This window comes from Cynoglossus semilaevis, chromosome 17 (genome assembly GCF_000523025.1).
Source record: "Cynoglossus semilaevis isolate Cse_v1.0 chromosome 17, Cse_v1.0, whole genome shotgun sequence".
NCBI classification, from domain to species: Eukaryota; Metazoa; Chordata; class Actinopteri; order Pleuronectiformes; family Cynoglossidae; genus Cynoglossus; species Cynoglossus semilaevis.
In genome coordinates, this window is record NC_024323.1 from 15,225,371 (window position 1) to 15,243,427 (window position 18,057).

The 18,057-nt window shown below is 44.8% G+C and overlaps 1 protein-coding gene across 14 annotated transcripts in view; it reads left to right on the forward strand.

Moving 5' to 3' along the window:
• Window positions 1–18,057, forward strand: part of nfixb (nuclear factor I/Xb) — a 153,376-nt gene that overhangs the window by 57,631 nt on the left and 77,688 nt on the right. For 7 of the 14 annotated variants that reach the window (XM_017040349.2, XM_017040354.2, XM_017040353.2 and 4 more), the window contains exons 1-2: window positions 7,463–7,734; window positions 8,231–8,762. In XM_017040349.2, coding sequence (XP_016895838.1) covers window positions 7,567–7,734; window positions 8,231–8,762 — 700 coding nt within the window. In that variant the 5' untranslated portion in view covers window positions 7,463–7,566. The other 7 variants (XM_017040351.2, XM_008330640.3, XM_008330641.3 and 4 more) reach the window with 3 other exon arrangements.

The following is an 18,057-nucleotide window of genomic DNA, read 5'->3' on the forward strand; positions in this document are numbered from 1 at the left end:
ACACACACACACACACACATAAAGAACTATGGGGCCTGAACCGTAAAGATGAGGCCAGCCTTTGATGGACGGTTCGTCGTAGTTGAGTCCAGAGCTTTACGTCAACTTTATCATCATTCATTTGAGCTATCGGCCTCTACACGACATGCTGTAGAACATCTCAGTCCCCGCGCCCCTCCCACCCGGGCTCATCAATACACTCTTTATCTGAGAACATTGGCACGTCCCGACACGTATGGAGCCTCCTTCAGCAGAAGGAAAGAGTTTAAAATGTAATCAGCCCAAAGCACTTTATAAGACCTGAACCTCTTCCAGTCACTTTGATGCTCTTTCATTTCTCTTCTGTTATAACTGAGAGTTTAGAGTGGGCTCCACGTCTCTGTGGGACGGTGACCTCATGAAGGGTATTTTGGTTTGAATGTGCTAATGTTGCCGTGTGGATTACCTCTGTGCTCCGAGGCCTAGAACGGAAAAGCAGGTTCTTTTTTTTTTCACTGGGAGTTCAGTGAACTCCCAGTGTTTCCATGTGACTTCCTATCTGTGTTGTGTGGTTTATTTGACTTGTTAGATTAATCGGTACCTGCTGGAACCGTGCAGACGATCACACCAACCATCCAGCTGATGGTGGTTTGACTTTCCTGGGGTTAACCAGTGGAGCTGCAGACCAGGGGGTGGGGGGCGAATGGTGTTAGTTGGTGGTTCCTCGGAGCCGTGCAGCCAGGCAGCAGAGAACCTTTTTGTGGGTCTGGAATGTGGCGTGCGTGCCTCTTCCTCGGCCGGTCGCCCCCTCCACACGGCCCACCCCGGGCACGTTAGCACGCAGCCACCGCAAATTGCTTTCAGATTTTTCACACCTAGTAACGTGCTGGTTTGTAAACTCAGATAAGTGCGAGCCCCGCACGCAGGGCGCCGGTGCTGCGTGGATCTGTGCGCTTCAGTGGCTCGCCACAGAATCAGCCAGAGTGTGGGGACTTTTCCCCTCCTGTCTTTAAAATGTAATCCAGTGTCGTCCCCCGGCCTGTACCTAATGATTAACAGGAACGATGCCTGTGTGTGATAACAACGGAGAGTCATGTAGAAGTCACTGTAGCTTGTTGTGATTACCGGGCTAAACCACAGCCAGCTAAAGAAGACGTGCCGTCTGTAGCATCTGGGACAGTGGACGGGTTTGAGTTAGACAAAGGGACAGTCCTGCCAGGTGATGACATCACAGTTATTTAGAAGGAGACGAACTCTGCAGTAGAAATAGAAAAAGATGTATTTATTTTTTACTCTGGTAATTTGAAAGATTCAACCCTTTCACCTCCTCTGTCACCGTCCTCTGCCCCGGCTCCGACTGAGGGTCGGGGGGTGTTGTCAGGCTCTGTCCAGGGTCAGGGACACTGGGTCGGGCTGGAGAGGACAGAACTCAGCACAGAGCTGCACTAATGAAGGGCCAGGAGGCTGGAAGGCCCTCGGGGGGGCAGGTTGTTCAGACACTGGCTTAATTGGTCTAATGAGATGCAGCGTGGCCTGAGTGAGGTCACCGACCTCAGGACAGAGGAGGACAAAGAGGGCAGAGAGGCCTGCTGCAGGTTCTTCTGTTCAGTGTTAAAAAATGAATAAATGTAAGGCATTTTAGACAAAAGAAACTCCAACCATTCACATTCACTTTGTGAAAATACTGCAGTTTAGCATTTTAGGCAAAAGAAACTCCAACCATTCACTTTGTGAAAATACTGCAGTTTTTCCACAGATAGATTTTTAAAAATATATTATTTTCATCTTTTCATCACGGTTTTCTTTAGGGAAAATAAAGAAGGTTCAGCATGATTTTAATTTAATTTATTTTTCTTTAAGTTGGACACAATTCAAATACATTTTAATTTGTTATTATGTATTCTCACCGTTTTTATGTGTGCGTGAACAAAATAATTAAAAAGCCGAGTGTATCTTTAACAAGAATAGACTGCAAACTTAAAAAAAAAAATCAAATCCTGACAACAGCAGACCTGCATTATATTTATTGATACGTCAAATATTTTCTTTATTCTAAATGACATTCAGGTGTAAATTAATAAAATAAATATTACATACAAATACAGACAGGACAGAATATTTTCAAATGACTTGATGCACAGTTGTAATAATAATAAAAAAAAGAGAAAAAAGAAAGAAATCCATGGTGTCGACTATTTAAACTATGATGGATTATTCAAATGGAGCTTAAACTGCAGAGGGATTGAATCAAACGGGGCTTTTCAGAGTAAAGAACCTTTTTTTCTCTCCTCAGTGAAAGAGTTAATCTGAAGTTGGCAGCCAACTCCGCAGTCTCGGTCAGACGTGCGCAGAATCGGAAAATAAAGGACTTCAGAATCATTACTTTTGTCCCGCTTTAAAATTCAGCTCAGGCTTTTATTTATAATTATTATTATTTCTGTTTCTCATTAAGCCTGAAGGACGAAACTGTATACGCACGAAACGCGGTCTGCATTTTTGATATATTAGAACATATAAACGTATATACCACATGTTAGTCTTTTAGGACATTTAAGGTAAATTTAGGTTAAATAGCGTCGCGCTTTTAATAAACGACGCTTTAAAATGGAGCTGTAACAGAACGAGCTCGTCTAAAGATAAATATAACACGGAATATTATTTATTATCACGGTTCATTTAAGGCCTTTGGTGAAACTGCAGATCATTTTTAAATAAACATGGTATTATTTTCATCTTATATAAATTAATATTAATCGATGTCGCGGTTTTTTCCAATGTTTCTGCCCAATTTCCATCGCCTTCCAGAAAGGTTGCGTGAATGACGTGTTCATATTTTCAGAATATAATTATTTTTTAATTTGCAGACATGAGTAGTTGATATTTAACAATCCATCTTTGCATAAACGGTTTGAAATTTAAATTGTTCCGTCTGAATGACTCTTATTACAGGTGTTGTGTCATATTTTGCACCACGGGCAAAATGAGGGCATAATATTGGAGCATGAAAAGCCAGTTTTTGGTTTTGTTTCTTTACTTAAGAGCTGAAAAAGCTGGAGGATTGTAGTACTTGTGTCTCAGCAAATACAGCTCGATATTCAGTATGATAACAAGTATTTGTAGTAGTAAAACGTAGAATTATTGGAGTGTTGTAAGAGAAAGCAAAGGGTGCCTTTTCTGGCACAACCCCTCACATTTTTACATACGTTTTGTTACTAACTTAAAAACACGCGATGCTGCACATTTTTTTAAATGATAGATCTACTGAATATTAACTGAGGAATTAAAAATGTTTAATTAATCCCTTGTGGATTCGTGTATTAGTAAATAGCAGTCGGCTGGTTACACGTTGTACGATTTAATTTAACATTTAACTCATAAATAGCAACACTAATGTATGAAATATCGATCAAATACGATTTAATTTAACATTTATATAACTCATAAATATCAACACTAATGTATGAAATATCGATCAACATCAACACAAATGAGAGAAATAAACATGAAACATTCTAAAAACTCTCTAAACGGTCGTGTTTTGTGACGTTCGCGCCTTCGCGGGGTACATTTTATGACAGGTGTGCCAGTTACGACGGAACACCTTAGCCAGGCTGTGGCTAAAGTTAGGGGCTAGATCGTGGCGGAACATTCTACACGGACAGACGCAGGTTTAGGGCCGTGCAAACCGAAAGACGGTAGAGTTTCTCCTTCTCTCTCCCCCTCTCCCTCCCTCCCTCTCTCAGTCCGGGGTTGTTTGAGGTGAACAGGTGCTTAATAGCTTTTGTCCTGTAGCTGAGCAGCGACTATTTCCTGTCCTCGGCAAAAACGCTCCTCAATAAGATCGACTGACAGTCAGCACCGGTGCTGAACGTTGGTTGAATTAATTAAAAAATCCAAATTCAGGTAAGGTGGAAAATAAAACCTTATGCAAAATAAAACTGTGAACTTCAGCTTTTGGCGATTATTTGCATATTTCACACGTACTCTTTCAGAAAGGAATACACGTCCGACGTCGTTTTAGGTGAAGCACAGCTAAAATGACATCAATCCTCCATTTTAGAATTTTAGTCAAATTCCACTGAATTCTAAATTCCCTGTGTTTGCACTATGGGTCACACACAGAGCTTTAAATATCACTTAGAGGGATATGGATTTTTATATTCTGTGTGTGTATGTTTTCTTGCTGTTGAAATGAGGTTAAAGTTGAAATGTAAACATAAAATATATACTGTATATGAGTGTGTGTGTGAATCCAGGGCCGGCTCTAGTCATTTTCTCGCCTTACGTAAAAATAAAAGGAACCTGGTGCCTTGTGACATTGTAGTTGTTGACATTTTATTCCAGGGCTGATGTTAATATTATTAGTAAATTAGGATACATTGTCTTTAAATTTTTATTACACTATTATTTTACTGCAGCTAAAAAAAATACATTAAAAAGGCAGTTTTGGAAATTTTTACATGAGCTAAAAAACTGCTTTAAAATGGTAAGAATTAACAAAATATATAATTTAAGTGTATATATTTTGTTATGTTTTTCAGTATGAATAATGCATTATTTATTCAGTAAAACACTCTTTTTAGTTTTCTCCTCTTGGCTGTTCTCAGCGTCGTTGGTGATTATGTTAGCATCTTCTTCATCATCTTAAATTGACTATTTATTTTCTCAGTCTGACCAGAGCCGTATCCCTTACCGTAAACACTTAATGTCTGACACTAACCTCAACCTAAACACAATTCACCTCCTAATCCTATTTAACCAAAGTCTCATTAAGACCAGACTTTGTCCACCGAGGACCACTGCTCTGTGGAAAACCGGTGTTTATACTGGAAAAGATCTGCACACACACATATACACACAGGCACAAATAAAGGTTTTCATGGTTACACTTGTTTTGGTTTGGTAACCCCAACACTAATCATCGCTAGGACTGGAAATTAGCTTTTACCTCAAAGCAAAAAGCCAAGAGGTATTTAAAAATTAAGTGCTTATACAAATGCAGACTCCCCTGCCCCCTGACCCCCCCCAAAAAAGTCTCTCTCACTCACACACACACACACACAGCTGGACCAGAGGTGTGTGTTCCTTTTTCTAAGTAGTTTTTAATCTCTGGTCAACCTCAGCGGCCACTGCCTTTAACAATAATTAAAAAGATAAATTTGAACGTCGACCTGAACTGGCGTTGCAGCTGAACACAGGGTAATTTTTCCGCAGCACAGTGAAAAATCAGATCAGGAATATAAAAAAGAATTTGTTGCTTTGTCTACAAAACACAAGGAAGCTGTGGAAAATCTCTGGTGTCGCGGTCACATGACGACGCTCCCGTTTCATATCATATGCATGAAATTTTATCAAAGGTGACAGGTGTGAAGTATGAAACAATGTTTTTGTTTGTCAGATACGTTGACGTCGACACCATTTATAATAGTTAGAAATACACGTGCCAATATTTGATATCTGTGCACAGACATGAAAATGATGTCATTTCTGCAGGACCGGGTCCTAATGCTGTTTTGTTGTACATGTTTTTGCAGTATTCCTTCTCTTATTTATAATTATTCATTATTTTGGGCTGAATTTATTCTCTTTTTTTTCTTAAATATGTGAGTGTAACATCAGTAGACCCTACTGTGGGGGTTGACTGACAGCGTCCTGTTTGCCGACTGGTGATTCTTTGAGTAATCGCAGGGTTTTCGTAACGCAGCATATTTGTGTCTTTGCAGCCACAGTCGTACACCGTGGGTCTGCGATTTAGCTGCACATGTGCTTTCACGCTGCCCGTCTGCAGAGCAGGTGCCACCCCTGAATGATGTGCTGTGTGTTACGGCAACATGGCAGCCGCTGTCGTTCCCCTCACGGAGAACGCCAAATCCTCCTGGGAACCCGGTTGGAAAGCTTGGAGCACATTTGGGTGCTGGGGGTTCTGGAGGGAGACGGTTCCAGTCTACCCGACTGTTTCTCCATGAGTGCAGCTCAGGGAGATTCTCGTGTCTTTGCGCTCGCTGCCCCCTCCCATCCTTTAAAATTTCAGTGACCATTTCTCCACTTGTGCTTCTGAATCATCTCCTCACTCATGTCCGTGTGTGCGCCGCAGCAGTGTGGTCGCCTGTGTTTGTTTCTCCCTCTTTGTTTGCTGTGGCAAACTCATGAGCAGCTGCCGCTGCTGGTGGTGGTGGTGGTGGTGGTGGGGGGGTAGCAGGGGTCTGGAGGGATTCTGAAGCTGTGTGTCCTCTCTTTGCCATCCTCTGCCAAGGTGGCATTATGCAAGCAGACAGAGGGGTAGGGAGAGAGAGAGAGCGAGAGAGAGAGTCTGTGTGTGGAGGTGGGGTGAGGCACATAAGGCGATGGCGGCCATCATAAAGATGGAGGCAGGCAGGGGGAGCTGCAGGGACCGGTGCAGGAGGAGACTTGCTCCCCTGAACTTTGCCTCCGTGTCAGAGTGGAACTTGTCGATTTGGCAAATTGTGCAGCGTCGGACAAGTCTGCGCTCTCCCTTACACTCCCACCTGCTCTCTCTCTCTCTCTCTCTCTCTCTCCCTCCCTCTCACTGCCACTACTCACCCCTCACCCCCTCCTCCTTCTCTTTTCCCTCCCTTTCAGCTCTTGAAGCTAACGCATTGGCTGGGCTACAGGCGTCGCGTTGCCAAATAGGTGGGCCTTACTCGTGTTGGCAAAGACTCAAGCAATGGAAGGATAAGGGAAAGAACGCGGAGAGGACGAGAGACGGCGAGGGAGAAACAGAAAGAGAAAGAGAGAGAGAGTTGGAGAGAAAAGGGGAAAAAAGAAGCAGCACTCGGCTCTGCCAGCGGTCGTATGCGCTCGTCCAACATTGATTCGGCTCTCTTTTTTTTCCCTATTCTGTGCTCTGCTCTCCCTGGCCCCCCCATCTGTGTGTGTGGGGTGTGTATGAGTGTGTGTGAGTCCTGTGCCGGGCCCAGGGATCAGAACAGACACCACTAACAATTACACTTTGCCAAGGACTTTTTTTTTTTTTTTTTTTTTTTTTAATTTAGATTTTTTGGAAAGCACAAAGGACTGTTTATTTTAAGTGCATCTCTCCCCACTCTGAAAGTTTTTTTCTTCTCCCTTATGTTTAATAATTTTTTCTATTTTTACCGTGTAGGCTTTTTGGCTACTTTCTGATCTGTCCTTTTGGTCATTTCTTTTTTTAAATTGTTTATTTTTGTCTGATAATCTGCTGGCAAAGTTTCTACTGCAGATCTTTTTTTTATTTCCTTAAATCTTGTGTTTTTTTTTTAAATTTTGGCTCACATCGTTTTATTGAGCATTATATTCTCCTAGTTGTTGTTTTTTTTTCAACCCTGCATTTTTTTTTTTCGTCTGCTAATTCTCTACACCCTGCCAAACCAGTGCTTGCTTTACATTGGGGAGCGCGGGAGGAAAAAAAAAACTGGTGCTGGAGATTTTTTTTTTCACTTTAAGCGCTGTGCCAAATTTATGATGAGAGTGCAAAATGGTAACTACCAGGCCGTCTGTCTTCCTCTAGCAGTGTGGTGGTTTTCTGTGGTGATTTCTGTCTGCTTTCAGTTTGTTGTGGAAATGTGAGTCTGGTTGGAGCTCCCTTGCATGGTACCAGAGATAGGCAATGGTATGGCTGATCTTTTAGCTGCACATTTCAACAGTGGTCTTGTGGCGGCAAAGCTTGGCGGTGGTGAGCGACCGGTGTGTGGCAACCCTGGCACAGGAACGCTGTGGCGAGATCTGGGCTTTGTTGCCCAGAGATATGTAGTGAAGGTATTATGGTACAGCAGAATAACTTCTTTTTTTTTTTTTTTTTTTTTTTTCCCTCTCTCTCTGTAGCAGAGAAACGGGAGCGCAGACTGGGCTCAGCTTTTCAGTTGCTGTTGTGTTTGAATTGTTTTCTGTATTTATTGTCTTTGTGGTAGTTTATAGAAAAAGATGCCGCCTTGTGTGTTTAAATATTATTGTTATTATTTTATTATTTATTGAATTTTAAATTGTATTAATTAAAATACTATTTTAATTTACATCAACATAATTAAGATAATTATTTTGAATTTTTGACAAATCTTCACGTCACTTATTTATTATAATTATTAAAGGTATTTATATATAAATTAAAATATTATATGAATTTGATTATATTTATATTTTTTATAATCTTTTTTTTTTTAATTGTTTTGCGTCTGTGGTTGTCTAAATATTTTATGGATTTTCATGCTTGTTTTTCTCCCTTCTGACTCCACGCTCCTTGTTTCCTCCTCTTCAGGATGAATTTCATCCCTTCATCGAGGCCCTCCTCCCCCATGTCCGTGCCTTCTCATACACCTGGTTCAACCTGCAGGCTCGTAAGCGCAAGTACTTCAAGAAGCACGAAAAGAGGATGTCCAAGGACGAGGAACGCGCGGTGAAGGACGAGCTGCTGGGGGAGAAGCCAGAGATCAAGCAGAAGTGGGCCTCGCGCCTGCTGGCCAAGCTCCGCAAGGACATCCGGCCCGAGTGCCGCGAGGACTTTGTGCTCACCATCACGGGGAAGAAGCCCCCCTGCTGCGTGCTGTCCAACCCCGACCAGAAGGGCAAGATACGTCGCATCGACTGCCTCCGCCAGGCCGATAAGGTGTGGAGGCTGGACCTGGTGATGGTCATCCTGTTCAAGGGGAGTCCTCTGGAGAGCACAGACGGGGAGCGGCTGGTCAAGTCGCCCCAGTGCCTCGACCCCGGCCTGTGTGTCCAGCCGCATCACATTGGAGTGACGGTCAAGGAGCTGGACCTTTACCTGGCCTACTTCGTCCACACACCAGGTAAGTGGGAAACGTCCACTGCAGCATTTAAAAAAAAAACACACTTAATGAACACACACACACACACACACACACACACGTATATGGGTCAGTGTGTGATGATTCATTCTCACTGCGCACAGACTGGACCCTGCCCTTTATTATGTACAGAACTGATTCAGTGCCAGGCTTTAATAAACACTGAGGAGAGTCAGATAACGACCGCGTGTTCTCCGTTAAAGGGACAGTCCGCAGGTTTTTACCATAAACAAACAAACCAAAAAAAAAAAAAAAAAAAAGAAAAACCCTCCTCTTGATTAGTGTTCCTCTGTGGTTTCAAAGAGACTCAGGAAGAGTGAGCGTCAGACTTAGAACCCGTGTTTACCTACAGACGTGTTTGCACCGCTACATTTGTTCAAGCATTTGTGAACAAATTTGCCTAAATCCAAATGTGCTTGTTGTCTGCTGCCATCTGTAAACAAAAGCATCTGCAAACCTGTTTATCTGAACGTGCACGCGCCTGCATACGTGTGTGCACGTGCGAGACAGTTTGTCATGAGTCCTTAAGCCATGTGTATGTTTTCATGAGATTGGTGTGTGTGTGTGTGTGTGTGCGTGTGCGTGCGTATTTGTGTGGAGATAGCAGTGACAGCTGGCCCAGTCCCAGATAGTTTAGAAGGCAGTGAGAGTCAGTCTGTCTGAAGCCTCAGCCGCGTCAGTCTAACACTAGCTCTCACACACACACTCTCACACACGCGCGCAAGTGGACACACTCAGGTGCGTCTGTCAGACACCCAAGCTGCCCATTTATTGTTTTTTTTGATGTTGCTGATCTGTGCGTGCGTGTGTGTGTGCGTGTCCATGTCTTGAAATGAGTTTTTATTTTTCCATATTTCACACATAAACATTTCCTGCTGTTGCTGTGAAGTTAAAGCACTGTTGATGGAGGTATGCAGCCTGGCCTGCACACAAAGCCACATGCATTCTTCTGCAGGTCCAGAACTTCACTCTGAAACATTAGACTCACACAGGCAGGACGTTTCACCCACATGAAAAAAAAAATAAAATAGGGCTGTATTTATTTTATAATATACTCAATTTTTCAGCAAAAAACGAAAAAAGAAAGTCTTCTCGTTTGTGTAACTACATACAGCACCAGGTTTTAAAAAGGTAAATGAAATTACTTTTAAATGACATCATTGATTGAGTGCGTCTGGTATAAAACCCTGAATTGAAACGCTGTATAAATGATATCATCTGTGATGTGGAATAACGGCAGTGGTCTTGTGAGAGCGGAGCTGTTCTGCATTAAAAATAATCCACTTTCACTGTGGCTCCATCAGAGCTCCCTCTGTGGTTTGGTAGATGTCAGTGTGCAGCTTAAAACAAACAAACAATAATGTAGAAAGTCATAAATGTAGATGCTGGAAAAATTAGCTTTATCCCTAATGCGGTTGACTGGTGTAATTTAGTGAAACCCAACACCGGCAGAGAGCTGGCTGGATGCAGTACCTGGGATGTTCTGTGACCGCACGCCTTTATTTGCATACACTTGATTTCCCTTTTCATCACCGACTTCATTTACAGCCCGCGCTCCTCTCCTCTGTTTTTTTGGCGTGCAGGTATTTACAGGTGAAGGCTGGCTGTCTTTCATTCTCTCTCTCTCTCTCTCTCACACACACACACAGAGCGAGCTAATTAACCCTTCTCTGCCCCTACTTCTATTATCCTGCCTTCTCTTACCACAGACTGGCATACAGTTACAGGGCCTTAATTCTCCTCCTTGGCAGGGAGGTGCATCGTTCCTGTGAGACAGAATACCCCATGCCAGGCTCCTTTCAGCCCAGTGTGTAACTCAGCTTGAGTTTGCAGGGCCTCCGTGAGCGCCTCTTCCTGTTCCACAATACGCCGTGGCGAACCGCGGCTCAGATTAGCTCCCAGCTCAGCCTGGTGCCCCTCGGTGTAAAGCTTTTTTTTTTTTTTTAATTCCGTGCCAGAATCCTGCAGCCGCTCATCCCCCTATATGCACATAACTGCCCTTTATCTTCCTGTATTAGCATCACATTAGCATATCTGTTTTTCACCTATACGTTTGCATTTCTAATATTCTCAGTTTGAGACGAACAGTAGAAAGTTAGAGTTTTCTCTCCTTCCTCTGAGAAACAAGACAATGGTATTTGCAGGGGCAGTTCTTCTGTGGGGGGTGGGTTGGTGGGTTGGTGGGGGGGGTCACTCTGCTTTTCCACATCGTTCTCAGCAGCAGTCTGTGCAGCTTCATGCTTATGAAACTGGAGAGGAATGGAAACACTTTCCCCCGAAAAAAGAACTAAACACTCAAAATTTGTCCTTCGTTATGGGCCTGAATCACTGTGTTTTCCACGAGTCAGGCTGCGGGGGTGTGTGTGTGTGTGTGGGGGGGGGTTAACCAGAGTTTACAGAGGACAGGCACACAGTGGCTCCCTGCTAACCTTTGGGGTGGCAGCATTACAGCTTTATTCTTAGCTCCCCGTTCCAGGGTGTCTGTGTCTTGCGGAAGCCGTCAGCTGCCAGGCCCGATGATTGGACCACAGCCGTCTCTGCCGCCGTCTCCGCTGCAGCCTTTCCCATTGATGCCTCCGTCACTTTGCTGCTGGGCCGCGGGTTTGGAGAGCTCTGCTTTCAAGCAGCGAGATTGACAGAGCAGGGAATAGACACACACACACACACACACACACTAGTGTCTCTCTCTCTTTCAGTATGTGTCTCTGCTTTTGTCCAATTATAGACTTTGGCCTTTCCAGGCCGGGCAGTGAGGGCTGGGACAGATCAAAGCAGCTGTTCTCTGATCCTCACTTCTGCCGTGCAGATGCAAAGGTTCCACCGCGGCGTGAACGTTGGCCCCGTGGTTATCCTCTGTCAGCTACCTGGCCACACACAGATAGAAGACCTGATCAGATGTGTGTGTGTTGATCAGTCCTGGTCCACACCACTTCAAAATGCTGTCTCTCTCTCTCTCTCTCTCCCTCTGTTTTTTTCCTTTAATTCCTGTTCTGCTGCATCTGGCCATGATGATAAATAATGGTTCAGGGCTGTGGAGGAAGTCGGCGAGATGGTGAACGAGGGAGGGGTCCGATCAGGGTCTTTGATCACTTGTCTGTTGAAACCACAGTCTGTCTGCTCTGCCAGGCTCTCGTGGGCCGCGCTCCACCTAGAGAGACCCCAGAGCCGGGTCAGGTTTTCTGTGAGCGACGTGTTCCATATTTGTGGGCCTGATGAATCCTCGCAGCTCCGGCGTGTTTGGAGGCTGCGTCGTCACATACGGCTTTCATTACCGGCTCTATTATGACAAAAAGATGTTTTCTGCGAGCGCGGCCGCCATATTTGTTCTGTGTGCTGTGAGACAGACAGAGCGGAGAGGTGCCAGGGCCAGGTCTGAAGCCAAATCTGCCTGTGTGTGTGTGTGTGTGTGTGTGTGCACTCTATCTCCCTGCTGCTGCTGCTGTGAACCTAAGATACTCATTTTCTCATCAATGTGTCTCTGAGGTGACAAACGGCCCACAGAAGATCTTTTAATAGAGGCGGACAAAGAGAGGGACGGACAGGGAGACAGACGGGCGGACTGAAGGACTTAACGCCTCTGTGTCGCACTAATCTATCAAACACATCTTATCTGCTCGGCCCAATATCCTGGGCTTCAATAGGAGGCAGCGTTATCGCACGCAGTTACATAATGAAGAAGACACTGAGCAGGACGGAGTGGGATTGTGTTTATTTTCAAATACCACACATTTGAGTGTGTGTGTATGTGTGTGTGTGTGTGTGATTGTTGGTAGAAGCCAAACAATGATGCTAGTGTTTGTGCAGAGAATTTACTGTAAGAGCCGACGATCAAATCTGGAGTTATATTTCCATAATGTTTGGTTATTTTGTTCCGCCGCTTGACGAGTGTTCTCCCTAAATCTTCCCTGTTCCTTGGCTGGGTGTGTGTGTGTGTGTGTGTGTGTGTGTGTGTGTGTGCGGAGTGGGGAGCTCCAGTGTTCTGGCACTGGTCTTTAATCCCAGGCCGACAGAGAAATGGAGAGCGGCGGCGCCGGGGGAACCGCGTTTATCTGGTGTGAAAAATACTTTTCGTCTGACACTTTTGGAGAAAACTCCTCCGCGCCCCGTCGTCCAGGACGACGCGTCCGGTGGAGGTTCAGCGTCAGTGACATCATCGGTGACACGGCGGTGTTTTTTAACATCGACAAAGACACGGGAGCCTCCAGCAGCCTGAGCTTGGCCTGTTGTCAGAGCCCCCGGTTTTTCCATTTACTTTTTCAGTGTAAGTGTGAGTGTGTGTGTGTGTGTGTGTTGTAAAAGTAGTAAAAAAGACGAGCGGTGTTCACGGAGTGTAAGGAATCACTGGTAAACAGATGATCCGACTTCAGTCTGAATCCTAAAAAGACGTCCGCCGTCACAGACTCACACTCTGACTCCTCCGTTCACCTCCTTCCATTTGCTCCTCCTAACGTTCCACTCCTCCATAGGTCCGACCGCCCAGAGGCTCAGTGGGTTTGGTGCCGAGCCAATCTGCTCCATTTTCCACGTAATTATTCAGTTTAGTGAATAATACGCACAGAAGAATTAAATCTAATTTAGAAATAAAGGTTAGCCGTTAGCCTCGTAGCACAGAGCACCTTATTCCCTCTTATAAACATGGATTAGCTTTATTTGGTAATTTCACTGTACAGTGATTTTAATTGTTTGTTTAATTAAGGTTAAAAATAAATCAGGTTGCGGTTCCTGTTCTTGAAATCCAGGCAGACTGTGTTCGCTTTTTTAATTTGTTCATTAGAACGGAAATCAATTCATCAGGAAATTAAATTACTTAATAACATGCATAAGAGCGGCCATTATGCATTTTAACAAACACGTGGAAATAAAACGGACCATTCAGAACTGGCAGGGTTTTTTTTTTCTGGCACTCGCCGTTTATTTAGTTTTGTTCCTTCCTCCTCCTTCAAAAGGACAAAACGGCAGAAATATGCAAACACCCCCCCGCCCCACACCTCCCACCTGCCCCCCCACCCCTCCTCTACTCTCTGTGTATTATTTTTGGTCTGGTCTTGGTGTGAGAATCTGCACGACCTACAGTACGGCGTCTCCCTCTGTACGGACGCCAGGCCTGAAATCTGTCTGTCCCCACGAAACATACGTACCTCCACACAGGAGGAGCGGCTCCGCCCCCCCCCCCCCCCCCCCCCGCCGTTTGAGCCGAAGGGCAAAGAGGAGAGGAGAGGTGAAGGAGAGCGGAGGAGAGGAGAGGAGAGGAGTGTGTGTCTTTTCTGGGCCGTCTCCCAGCAGCCAGATTCTGATCGGTCCGCCTCGGTCCAGTGAAGCACAGCACAAGGAGACTGCTCTGTAATTGGGACGACTCTTTCCATACGGAAAACAGGACCGGAACGCCACAACAACGGCGAGGGGCAGTTCCTCCTTCTGTGCAGATTTTTTATTTAAAACTTTTTTTTTCTCCCCCACCAATTCAAAAAAATCTGCAGCGTCGTACTCACAGCAGATCTGTTTACGGACAATACCCCAAATAAATACAATGAAGGAACACAAACGCAGAGAGAGAAGGGAAATTTATTTTCTATTTTATTTTTCCTTTTATTGATAATTCAATGCTAATAAATGTCAGTCAGTGCTGCTCAGATGATACTGAGCAGTGATACAAAGTAAAAAAGAAAAGCCTGGAATAAAGATGATGCAAAATGCTGTGCTGAAAACAAAGACAGAGGGAGGGCAGGCCTGGGCTGCTGAGGCTGCTTGGCAGCGTTTGGCAGCAGGAGCTGCAGCTCTGTTTAGAAGGTGCCAGCTTTTCAAACCGACACACAGCCTCTGCCAACTTCTCTCCTTCTGATCCCTTTCTGCTTCCCTCTCTCCTTCTCTCTCATTTTAACATCCCCCTCCCCGTATACTTGTTTTCACTTAACACCCCGTCTCCTCTGCACGTTCCCTCACGCCCCCTGCCACCCGCTCCGATGGCTGCCTCGCTCGCAGCGGGTCGGCCAGGAAGAGCCGTCTTCACGAGGTTTAAACTTTTCTTCTAATTTTAGCGACGGAGACGTTGGCGCCTTGAATAAAATTGTTATCGTGTTTTCCAGATTTTTTTTTTCTCCCCCTCTTCCCGTCTTTTTCTTTGTGCCTCCCCCTCGCCAAAAATATTTTCCACCTGCTTTTAGCGCAGCAAATATTGTTTCTCGGTGTAATGGAGCCGCTGCGGAGTTGGGTCCAAAACAAAATGGAGGATTAAGCGCGGCTCCTCTCCAGTCAGGAGCGGAGAATGATTCCATGTGTTAAAATGAAAAGGGGAAAAAAAAACCTTCTGACAAATGAATGACTGACTGATTCCTTTTTTATGAAATGTTCACCACATTTTTTTGACTTTTTGTTTTTTGCCGAACCTCCTGCAGTTCAGGAGCCGAGTCGGTCCAGAGGAATTGCAGGTCGTGTCTCGGACGTGGCGGTCGTTCAGGACGGAGATCTAGAGGCCCTGCGGCGACAGGAACGCGCTGCTGAGTGATGGGAGACAGCATTAAACGCTGGGTGTGGGGGTGGATGGAATTACTCAATAATGATCAGAAAATTAGAGCCATTATTGAGGGAGAGTAAACAGGCCTCTCTAAGTGTGAAAGGCCTCCATTCAGTCAGGACCAGGAGCAGGACTCCTTTCTTCCCTTTCACGGATCCACCCACGGCCTTGAGAGCCTCGCTTTTGTTCCCTGAAATAACAGAGTGAATATATGAGGTCGCAGGGGTGGGGGTCCTGTTGCCACTGCTGAGCGTAGTATAGAATAAAAGCCCCTGGCTGTTGGATACACCCTCCATATTTACCCCCTCCTTTATTCTGCGTTTATTCCGGTGGCAGGTTTGGTTTTGTCCGGGTCTTCACGCCCGCGGTTCCTCAGTTCACTCAGAACTTGACCTAATTAACTTGTCCGTCTGAGGCCTGTAGCTACGTCAGTGTCACTCAGTTCAGAACATTTGCCCCGCTGCCCGTGCAGGTGGGCACCGACGCCTCTACTCCATTATCGGCGTAGCAGCCGTTTCCTTCTCCCCCGGGTTCCTGCGTCCTCGGAATCCACATTCAGCGGAAGGCGGGTGCAAACAAGGCGCTAATGCGACTAGCTTCCTCGTTTGTCAGTGCAAGTGTACTAATTAATGGGAAATGGATAAATAAATAAACTTGAGACGCCTCGGAGCAGCTGAGCTGTGAACATAGTGCTAACATGCTAAGACAGGGATTTACACTGAACCAAAGTGGTGAAAAAAAGAAAAAAAACCCTGCAGAGAATAGCTGAGCGGAGACTGAATTCTGACTCGTTCCACTTCTGAAAAGATTTAAAAATTCTAATGTTGTATTTTTGTTAGTAACTTAATCAGGCCGACTGTGTGTTTGTCAAACAAATCTGAGCTCAACCACAGTTTTCTATTTATTTTTAATTCTCCGTCCACCTCTTTACGTCCTCTTAAGTCCCGGTCCAGGGCAGGCCGGGGTCCAGCTCCGGGCTGAGGCTCAAAGGCAGCCCCTGAAATCACCTGACACGTTCGCTAACTTCTGCCGTCTGCTCGCCTTTTCATATGGGCGGCCAGCTCCATTTCACAGACATAATTTTGGACGGTAACGTTCTCATTACCCATCAACTGTCAGCACTCAACTCTCTCGTCTATAATTTCAGACTCATCTGAATTCTTATTGGCAGCTTCGCTGCATAAATTTTGGGGGGAAAATAGGAAAACAAGAAGTTTTTCTTTTTTCCCTGCCTTCTCTGGTGAGCAATGAAAATCTGAGCAGAGATGAGAGCGAAGGAAATTAGAGTCGGTGTTTGATTTATTCTGCAGAAACACACGTCCAACGCTGTGTTTTACTTCTGTATTTTGTTTACGCGCCGCGTTGATGTTCCCTAAACCTTCGGTTTGTTCATTCAGCCTCATGCAAATGCTTCCTAATCCATCATGCACTTATGCATGAATGGGCTCACACTGTATCAGAGTATTATCGCTGCACGGAAACAGCCGATCAGTGGAGTTGCCATGGACACGTAGCTTTTTCTTCCTCCTTCTCTCTGTCTACCTCTTCTGGGTTCGGTCCAGAGAGTGTCGGTGACTGGCCTGGTTGGCACCGTCAGGGGCCACGCAGAGCTGGGCCGTTTTTCCGTGGCACTCCAGCCCCATGTGTGGGCAACCAGAGCGCCGTCGCTGCCAGAGGAATCCACTCAGAGTGTCCTCACACTATAGAAGGCTTTCCCGCACAAAGTCACACAAAAGCAGCGACCTATAGGGTGGAAAGGAACGCAGCCAGGACTCAGTGAACACTCTGGTCCCCAAAAAAAAAACACACTCACAAATGTAGACTGCAGAGGAAATGGAAACAACGGAGCAGGATCTCTGGTCCCAAAAAAAAAACACACACTCACAAATGTAGACTGTAGAGGAAATGGAAACAACGGAGCAGGATAAACTTCAATTTCAGGTCAGAGTTTATTCAAGTATTTTGTTAAACCAAGTTCAGTCCAGTGGGGTAAAAAAAAAAAGACTTTTATTTATTTAAAATTTTTTTTTTATTTTTTCTTAGAAGCTCTCAGAAACCCTTAGAGACGGCAGCTCAAATATAATTAGCTCTTGATATGAGACGACTCTGCAGGGAGGCAACGATACTTCAACCCTTGTTTTTTATTTGGCTTAAACTTCTCATTATTCACTTCCCTGTAGACCGCGCTGTTGTTACATGTACGTCGCCCCCTGTGTGTTCGTTTGTGTTAGTTTTCTGGCCAGTATGGAGAGACAAGTTGGCATCCTTTTTTTTTTTTTTGTATAATGGAGGTAGTCGTAACCAAAGACCTTGTGTGTGTGTGTGAGTGTGTGTATATATGTATATCTATTTATAAAACTATTTTATTCATCTATTGTTTAAAATAGGAGTTTCCAACCTCTGGTCCGTGGACCTGTACTGGTCCGTGTGGTCACAGTGAAATAATAATTTATTTACCATTAATTTTTTTCATGTAATGATATTTCAGCAGTTTCCCAGATTAATTCGTCTTTCAGAAACCGATACTTGAGCTTAATGACCTTAATGTTCCTCTAACAGTCCTTCAACCGTCAGCTACGGCCGAGACCGGTTTTATTGGAATATTTTTACTTGGTACCAAAACTTGACATCAAATACAGAAATGTACAAAAATGTTTAAAAGAAATTACTGACGTGCCTTTATTTTTATGCTATTTTCTGTTGTGGCTCTCATCCACCTGTGACCTCTGACTGAGAGGATGGTGGAGGTCACGCTCCATCTCTGCA